Source organism: Zingiber officinale, chromosome 9A (assembly GCF_018446385.1).
Source record: "Zingiber officinale cultivar Zhangliang chromosome 9A, Zo_v1.1, whole genome shotgun sequence".
Classification (NCBI taxonomy): domain Eukaryota; kingdom Viridiplantae; phylum Streptophyta; class Magnoliopsida; order Zingiberales; family Zingiberaceae; genus Zingiber; species Zingiber officinale.
This window is the reverse complement of record NC_056002.1, coordinates 111,999,768-112,009,012: the sequence shown is the minus strand read 5'-3', so window position 1 is coordinate 112,009,012 and position 9,245 is coordinate 111,999,768. Positions and strand designations below refer to the sequence as shown.

Genomic DNA, 9,245 nt, shown 5'->3' with positions numbered 1-9,245 from the left:
ACTCTCGACTCTTGACTCACGTTTCAGGCTCCCTCAAACTAAACTAAAACGGTCCCAGCTATCAAGAATTAGAGCAACGAAGCATTATGATATTCCTGGAGGATAATAAATCATGTAGCCATTATTATGAGAATGGTGAAAAACATAACTATTAACTCTGACATAAATGGGGCGCAATGGATATTTATTTCAGGCAATGTTGCCACGATAACGAGAAACGAAGGGACGTGAGGAGAACGTGCTGGAGAGGTCTGGCCCTATAAAAAGTAGTCGATTCTCATGAGCAAAGGTATGCATAGACATACTTCCAAAACCCTAATTTCCAATAACTACTCTCTTTTTCATAAAGAATTGACTTAAGCGTCAGAGTTGCTTCGTTAGGGGCTTCCTTGGTTGTGCGTCAGAGTAGCTTCGTTGGGGACTTCCCTAGTCGTTATTCTAACTCATTTTCTGGGACTTCTTCTTTTTCTTTGCAGAACGGGCGTCACATCACTTTCATAATCAACAGTAATAATAGTGTATTACTAGGAGTCGCGCTCTTGAGAAGTAGGGAGTTGGCCTCGTAGGTCCAACTGATTCTGCGGCCAGATAGATGTAGGCTGGGAGTCGCGCCCAAGAGAACTAAGTTTGGAGGTCTGAACAGCTCTGGGGCCGAACAGATGTAAGTTGGGAGTCGCGCACATGAAAACTAAGTCTAGAGGTCCGACCGGCTCTAGGGTCGAACGAATGTAGGTTGGGAGTCATGCCCAAGAGAATTGAGTCTGGAGATCCGACCGGATCTGAGGTCGGACTGATGTAAGTTGGGCAAGTAGGCAGGTTGGACTAAGGTCCATTTGTACTAAGGTCAGCTCTGACTTAGTTATGAATTAAACTGAAATGACTCGGGATTTAATCGGGTCGGGGAGGGGACTCGGTATCCGATTGGACAAAATATTTGCTCGGCTTACTATTTTGCCGAACCGTGCAACCGTACTCCGATTGTTAATTTCTTTTTAACTTTAGCTGCCACATTAGCCGACTTTCTTGACTTTAATCCGACCCGGAGGCCCACTTTATTCGTTGTATCAATAACCATGTGAAATCATAGTGTACCACTTGTTTATTAAAGTTGGTTTTTTAAAGATTCAAGTTTTTCTTCTTCATATGTTTGGGAAAAGAAAAACATGTCTAAGCTTTTAGAAATGTAGCTGATCATGAATGAAGGGCTTGAGAGAAAAAAATTGTTTTGTTTCTTATAAAAGTTGCTGGTTAAATTCTTGATAATATGGTATTTCTTTCGCGTTGGAGCAGGGAATTCTTTTTCTTCTTTTCTTCCTTCATTTGCAGTTTTCATGCATGTTCATTGAAAATTCTTATCAAAGTCGAAGTTGAAATGCATAGGGAAACTATTGGACAACAAAACCTAGGAATTACCTCGTTCCTACCTAGTCAATTCGTATACTACTGATTTTGGTGCTAACTGAATAGATCAACTAGAAGTAGTTTTGTAAGATTTTTTTTTACACGAAGAGATAAACAATCTCAGCCTCTGCAACTTAACAAGCTTGTGAATCTTTATCTAAAAACCTGAAACAGACAACTGGTTTAAAATGATAGCACTTACTTTTGGTAGCTGGAAGCCAGCTTCAACGTTCTATTCAAACAAAAGACAGCTATTTAATGACCAATTGATTATCCATACTTAAAATTTGTTTCTTCTGGTGCTTCTGCTTTCCAATTTATTTGTTTTCTACAAGCTTTGCACGAATCAATACTCTTAATTTCTTCAGGAGAACTAGAAGTAGAGTATTACCTATGAAGCTGAATAGTGAAGGACACATCGTCCATGGATATATGACCTTAATCGACGGGGAGAATTGGGACTCAGCGGACATGTATTGGCAAGTGCAAGAACAATTCTCTCCATGAAACGATCCCCAAGTATATATTTCTTCTTTGCGATGCTACCTTTTATTTGACTCGTAGATCGAGTTTATTGGTGAGCGGAGGCAAAAATAAGTTTGATGAGGGTAAAATACACTGGACAAAGTTCAAAAGTAGCCTGCTTTTGGGAAGCCATGAGACTGTCAAACTCATCAAAGCTTGAGACTCAGATCAAGTTTTTCTTGTTCTGATGGACAACCGGTAGGCTGAGAATTCTTCTGAAAGCTCCCAGGCCATGTCGATCCTCTAACTTGATCAAGCGCAAACGGAACCCTTGTCGCTTCGGTGTCAGAGTTCATTTGACGACATCTTGTGATCGTAGGCAAGCCTCCCTCCGCATGTTGCTCGTGCGCGACTGAGTGGGATTGAACTGGCAGAGATTTATGAGCAGATGCATAGAGGGGAAATCCTATCGTCGTTTTCTGGGACTGCTGAGGTCTCCTCGTGACACCCCTCTCTCTCTTGTGTGCATTCTGGTGACCTCCCAAAGCCTGTGAGCTGCAGAACTTTTTCATGCAGAAGTTGCACGAGAACATCTTGCGGCTTTGCATTTTGCACTGCGCGCTAGGAGAGCTTCCAGCAGCTGATGAGGTGATCCCACCAAGCGTAAGATTCAACCATGGTTGCCGTTCCTCGTTGAAATTGCTCCTGCTGCCATGATCAACGGCTTGTTGTGCTTGCTTTTGATCGTCTGAGTCTTCTTTTCCCTCCATGCGATCGACAATATCTACAAGAGAGAAGACAGAAGAGGGCCGGTGGAAAAACAAGGATGGGAAGTTGCACAGCGTATGTTGGTATTATGCTGGTTTCCCTTAAAAAGAAGCAGAAAAAGTATGTAGTAGTAATAACTTCAAGGGAAATTCTTCAGTAGAAATGGAAGTGGAAATGGATACTTTTGCTGTTATTTATTATTATTTTTTTCAAAAAAAAAAATAAAAAATAGGGACCTGTATTCTGGTGCTTGCTGAAGCAGCAAATTCCTGTGTTATTTACTATTTGCCAAGACCAATTTTCAGGATTCCCTTAGTTTTTTTTTGTTTCTTTACTACTCCATGTCCACCTTCCATGGTTCTTCTACGAAACTGTAAGTACTTAGGTAGGCTCTATGTCGATGAGAAGTTTTTTGGGAACAAAGTCGTTGCGAGTAAAAAGTTATTCGATCATTATTAGTATGCAAGACCTCTGTTCCCATCATTCTCTAGTAGCTGGCCAATACATGCATAATGAAGTCTCGTTTCTTGTATTTTTGCATGTCTGCGCCAGGAGAAGGATATTTCTGCAGCTGCATTCGAGTTTCCATGAAAGTATTAAGCTGAGTGGAGATGTCATACATTGCTATCATCGTTTCTTTTGCATCTTTATAGTCCCCACGGCCCACATAAGTATCAATAATGGCAATAAAGATTACAAGAGTTGGGTGCTGCATTAATCACGATTTACTATTGTTCTTCCTTAGTGGAGTATTTGGCTGGATGAGTTCCAACGAGACTTCCCAGCACTTTAGGTAGTGGAGGATGTCCAAGTTGTCGTGCTTTCCGAACCACTTGTACTTTGTATTGTTTGGGTGGACTATCACTGTTAACAGGACAATGGGAAACTTGGCTCGCCTGAAAATACCAAGCATTCACTGTTGGTTTTGCTGGAGCTTGATGCCAGGCTTCCCGTTGTTGTTCCCTTGTGGAATAGAAGTTGTGGTATTGGATTGATGAGTCAGACAATCTGATCGTTATAGATAAGGGACATGATTTCACTTCCACAATTCATTTGCTCGTATTTGGAGATGTGGACATGTTCACGATCCACTTTGTAGTCCCCTCGGTGCCCCACCTCGGCGACAATCTGCAACTTGATCCCTGGTTTCTTCTTAGCACTTGAGAAAATTGTATTTGGTGCTGCATTAATCCTCATGGGAATTCATTGACATGTTGTTAATTCAGATCAACTCAAATCTCTCTGGCAGTCGGATCACATCATAATTTAACATGTGGTTTGAACTAAAGAGAGGAAGCAGTTTTAAAGACTGATGATTCCTTGTGTTATAGCTTCAACTGTCATGGTGGCTTGTGTCATCAGCAAGCACAGAGAAAGTAGAGTTATGCCACCAATCTTTCAAGTGAAGTCAATGGTAATTATTCCCTTTGGTCGCAGCCGTTTCATGTTTTGTTGTTCTTGTGGTCCTTCATGTGTGTGAGAATATGGAACTAGTCGTAGTTAGCAAGTGCTAGAGAACGAACCAGAACCATTGGTTTCACACTTCCACTCACCTGAATCTGTCCTAATCAAATCTCCTCTCTTTTTTCTTATCAAATTTGAGCTGACCTTGTTTATTATGGCCTCATGAGGCCTTTGAATGGGATGGATGTGGAACTCAACTCAATTGCGAAGAGTTGCAAAAACTTACTTTAACCACATCAACAAAAGTGCAACAATAATGGTGCCAGCTTGAAGATAATGCAGTGGAGGACCCACCTGATTCCCAAACAGAGATAACTACAGATATAAAGAATCACAAAGATAGATCATATGGAGATTTTGTTGTTCGCTTCAATTATGTCATCTGAAAGACACAATTACAAGACAGAGTCTTGAGATGCTAAATTATGCCACAAAGTCCTTTTCAACTTTGCCTTCCAACTAAACAGGTGTTTGCTGTTCCACGCCATAAGGGAAACTAATAAGAATTTCCGATATCACAAGTGGTAGACTTGCATCAATAATTCCGTCTTCCTGCTTCTATCTAATTGACTTTTGGAGGGACTTGTCAATGGAATTCAATTAAGCGAGCACTTGCTAAAAAGTTCTTTTGCTTTGAAACGTGTGTTATGGAAAATACTTATCTATGAACCTTTTTATAGATTGAAATTGAATGGTGTGTTCATCATCTTGATTACAGCTAGTCGGTATGATAAAATCTTTAATTTTGTACGTGGATCATGTAGTTCCATGCAAAATAATTTTGAATTATTTTATAAAATAAGCTTTATTTGTCTTTTATCTTTACCTACTGTAGTATATATATGCTAATTGAGATGAACACACCACTCATTTCAGTGAGTTTCTTTTATGAAAACTGAACTTTTTATCTATCTACTTCCTTTGTATCTGCGTCCCAATATCAATACTCGAACACCTGATATCACTGTTGATCATGTATAGAAATCTAATCTTAGAAATAACCATGTCTAATTTATGTTTGGATCCATCATCCAAACCAAGTTCAAATAACATGAACATCTTAGAAAACACAAAGGGGATTAGGGGAAGCACGAATTAGTGAAAGCACACAAGATAACTAACTAATCAGATGGGGTTCCACTTCTTTGAATCAGAGCTTTGATAGCATCACCGCCAACTGCTCATCAGACACCTCCATCTCCTCGAGCTGGCCAACAGCTTCCGCTAACCGAGCAGCTATCTGATGCTTACACTGGCAACGACGGCTACAACAATGAGAATCGAGCCAATCAAAAACGCAATTGAACTAGAAGGGAGGGAGCTTACGCAGAGCTGCTCCCCCCGATTGACAACGTCGTAGAAGAAGGAATAGCAAGTGCAGTGGTGCTCCGGGAAGCAGATGTACTCCTCTTTCTTCCTTGACTCCCCGACTACCTGAAACGCCCCGTCTCCCAATGTGGTTAGCAATAGCAAAAGCAAAAGCAGGAGCATTTCAGTAGCAGGAGGAAATGAGAGAGCGCGGGAATGGACCAAGAAGAGGGACCGGCGGCTGGGCGTGGCTGACAACTTCCGGACGCCTCCCTGGTCGACGATCCTAGTGGCGCGCTCCAAGTTCTTGCCGAAGAGGAAGTGCAATCTGGACGGCGGCAGAGAAGGAATGAGAGAACAGGGGGAGAGATAGGCAGAAGAGGAGAAAGAGGGTGTGCCTCACATGGAAAGGTGATCGTCGGACGCTGGTGGTCATGGAAGCAAAGAGGGGGTGAGAAGCGAAGAACGCTGGATCGGTCGAGGAAAGAGACGCAGAAGAAAGACCTGAGCGGGAGGATTTGATCTGCTCCCAGACAGCCTCTGCGACGGCGATGCTGGTGCCGGAAGATGCCATTCTTTCCTCTGCCTCGGACGGAGTGCAGACTGGGAATCGCCGCCGGATCCGTGTTGCTAGGTCGAGACGACGGCTGACCGACGAGGTTTTGATCTGTGCATTTCTGATTCCTCACAATTTTTTTTATAAATTATTTTCTTAAATATTTTCTTTAAAATCTCAATAAAAAATAATTGATCAAGTTTTTTTTTTAATCCTCGATTCGTTGGTGAAACGCAAAATTACCGATCAGCCATCAATTCAACGAAATCGAAGAAGATATTTTAGTTTGATTCTCATTTTTGTGGTGGCGGAGCAGACTACGGTGATCATCTCGTTATTCATTTATTTATCTTTATTTTTATTATATATTAAATAAATATAATTTTAATTTTATTTACACATCCTAAATAATTGTTATTTAAAATAAATAATAATAATATTTTTTAAAATATCTTTTATGTAAAATTTAAATATATTTTATTTAAAATATATATATATATATATATATATATATATATATTTAAAATTAAAATATTGTTATAAATTTGAAATGAAGGAGTATAATATATAAAAAAAAATTATATTTGCATAAATTAAAATACAACACTTTTAAGTATTGTTGTTGTATTGTAACTAAATATATTTAACTAAGTCTGCATGAAGTTGGTGATACACATGATTGTTACGTAGTTTGGAATTTGTCCAGAGATAATTATGAAGTCCTCGATTTGAACCTTGGACGGATTGTGCGGGTTTGTCACATTCATCGTTATATCAATTTGTCACCTGCCCCCTTTTCTTGAACACTTATGTTATACAATATAACACATGCTAACATAATATGTTTTAACTTTTTTCTCTACCAATAACGAGTTGGACTTCTGACAATTGTCAATCGAGCTTGGAGCACCCCAAATGCTCGTTTAACATCTTTTTTTGTAGTCTCTTGTCTTTCTTTAAACAACCTCCTCTTGGGGTCTTCTGGGTAAGGAAAAAACTTCACGAAAGTAGCTCAATCTAGATATAGTCCATCTGTTAGATAATACCCCTTCGTATATTGAGTCTCGTTGACTGTGAAATTAATCTCCGAGATATTTTTTTGCAAGACGTTACTGAATATAGGAGATTTGTACAACATATTAATATCATGATGTGAACCTGCAATACCAAAGAATGCATGTCATATCCACAAGTCTTGAGACGCGACCACTTCAAGCACGATTGTTAGTGATCCATAATGACTTCTTGTGAACTGGTTTTTCCAAGCAATAGGACAATTTTTCTATTTCCAATGCATGCAATCAAAGCTGCCCAACATTCTAGGGAAGTCATGCCTCTTATCATGCATTTGAAGAAGACGTTGAACATCATCAACATTCGGCTTTCTCAAGTATCGTTCACCAAATAGTTCAACCACATAACCGCAAAACTTGAAAGGACACTTGATGCCCCCAGGGCGTAGCGCAGACGGTGGGCGCATGGTATCTCTGGCGTAATGGCCAGGGGTCGATTCTCAGGAACTAACGACTTGGGGTTTACCCCGCCATGTGCCTATAGCCTGTGTACCTGCATGAACCTTCCTCCATATCCGTGGGGTCGGCACTAGGGGGCCGCTAAGGTAACGGATCTACCTTTTTTGAAAGAACACTTGATGGCAGTTAATTAACCCATACATAGGTACTTAACAAGATGGTTGGCTGGGACTCCATAAGACAATTGGTGAATTGCAGTCGTACATTTTTGTAGTGGTGATAAAGCTTTTCTTTTCGCAGCATCGTCCCTCTGCTAAAAATATATATAAAAAATGACTTTCAAGTGCATTCACTATGCAACAAAATAAATCTCTTCACATGGGAAATAGTCTTTGAAATATTTGATCTGGATACACCGGGTTTATGGAGAAATAATCATTGAAGAGTTTTGCATGCCCAGCTTCATAATTTCTTTGGATGAACCTTTTTCTTTGCCATATCTCGTTATTTCTTTGATATGCTTCAACTATTTGTCGACTTTGTTGAAGTATCAATGATATTAGCTCATTCCCCATATCAAAACCTTCGTCAACAACTTCAACTTGGACTTTGTTTTCACCTGTCAAGTCAGAGCTGGTGCTACTTGAATATTGAGACATTTTGAAGCTAATTCAAGTCTATGTTTAGAATGAAAAATTGTAGAGCACAAGATGTCTATTTTTTTTTTTTTTTTTTTGTCAATAGCTATATTAGAACGGAACAATGACTTTTCATTAATTGAATTGTACATATATTCCAATGGCTATATTAATAAAATAATTCTCATGAATTGTATATTAATTGCGAATACTTATTTGGGTGGGGCACCCCATTTATTTATTTATTTATTTTTCTAAATAAAATATTTAAAAAAATAGAGAGCTAGTGGCTCAATCAAGCAAATTTAAAAAGCATTAATTAAAAAAATATAATAATAGAAAATTATATTAATTGAGAAATGCAATAATAAAAAATTAGATTAATTGGAAAGTATAATAATTAAAATTACATTAATTGGAAAATATAATAATTGAAAATTACAATAGATGAAAATTACAATAAATGAAAGTTATATATTCAATCTTCCCCTAATCTCTTGACATAGATGTTCATGAATGTTAAATTGATTCTCTATCATTTGCGAAGTATCATTTGAAAGGATTGCGTATTCCTTTAGTTGAACTTTAGCTAAGGCAGCTTTAGCTTTCATTTTATCAGTGTTTGCTTTCATCTCCTCAATTTTGAGTTTTTTTTTCATTTCAACTTCTGCCATTTTTATACTTGTATACTCAGTAAAATTTACAAACATATTGTCCAAATTTATTGTCATGCTTTCCATGCCTGATTTCATTTTGCCTTTTGCCTTTTCCCTATTTTTTTTGCAAACATATTATCCAAATTTATTTTCTTCTTCGTTTAGATCTACATGTAGACTCATATCTCGGTTAGATGAGGTGTTGATTGCCCCTAACTCTGAGGTCCTTGCCTTCTTCGTGCTAACAAGGTGATCAACAGACTGTGGAGTAAATATTGAACAATCTTTTACAATTCTCTATACATGCTCATGATTAAATGCAATGTCGTTATTTTTCTCGTGATATTTTTCATACGTAAGCTGCAATATGTCCTCATTACTGTAACTGCTACGATATGCACTATAAACATTATTGTAATTTGCGTTAAAGCGGTATACCTTTTTTGTATGGTATTGTGCCAGTGGTATGCCACTTGCAATTCCATTGGGTTTATATGAAGGATGATTCTCATTATAG

At 38.6% G+C, this 9,245-nt stretch overlaps 2 protein-coding genes across 3 annotated transcripts; both read right to left on the bottom strand.

Moving 5' to 3' along the window:
• Positions 1-2,075: 2,075 nt before the first annotated feature.
• On the bottom strand, positions 2,076-2,636 carry LOC122019477 (zinc finger protein 4-like). Its single transcript, XM_042576937.1, has one exon. The coding sequence runs from the start codon at positions 2,634-2,636 to the stop codon at positions 2,076-2,078; it is 561 nt and encodes a 186-aa protein (XP_042432871.1).
• Positions 2,637-5,065: 2,429 nt separating this feature from the next.
• Positions 5,066-6,097, bottom strand: LOC122020399 (zinc finger SWIM domain-containing protein 7-like). Of its 2 annotated transcripts, XM_042578320.1 has the most exons (5): positions 5,911-6,097; positions 5,810-5,831; positions 5,629-5,734; positions 5,425-5,532; positions 5,066-5,350 (listed from the first exon to the last, which is right to left on the bottom strand). In XM_042578320.1, exons 1-5 carry the CDS (start codon positions 5,978-5,980, stop codon positions 5,249-5,251), a joined length of 408 nt encoding a protein of 135 aa, XP_042434254.1. In that variant the 5' UTR covers positions 5,981-6,097; the 3' UTR covers positions 5,066-5,248. The 2 variants fall into 2 exon arrangements, with proteins under 2 accessions (XP_042434254.1, XP_042434253.1); XM_042578319.1 differs by having other exon boundaries at positions 5,425-5,734.
• Between the last annotated feature and the right edge of the window lie 3,148 nt (positions 6,098-9,245).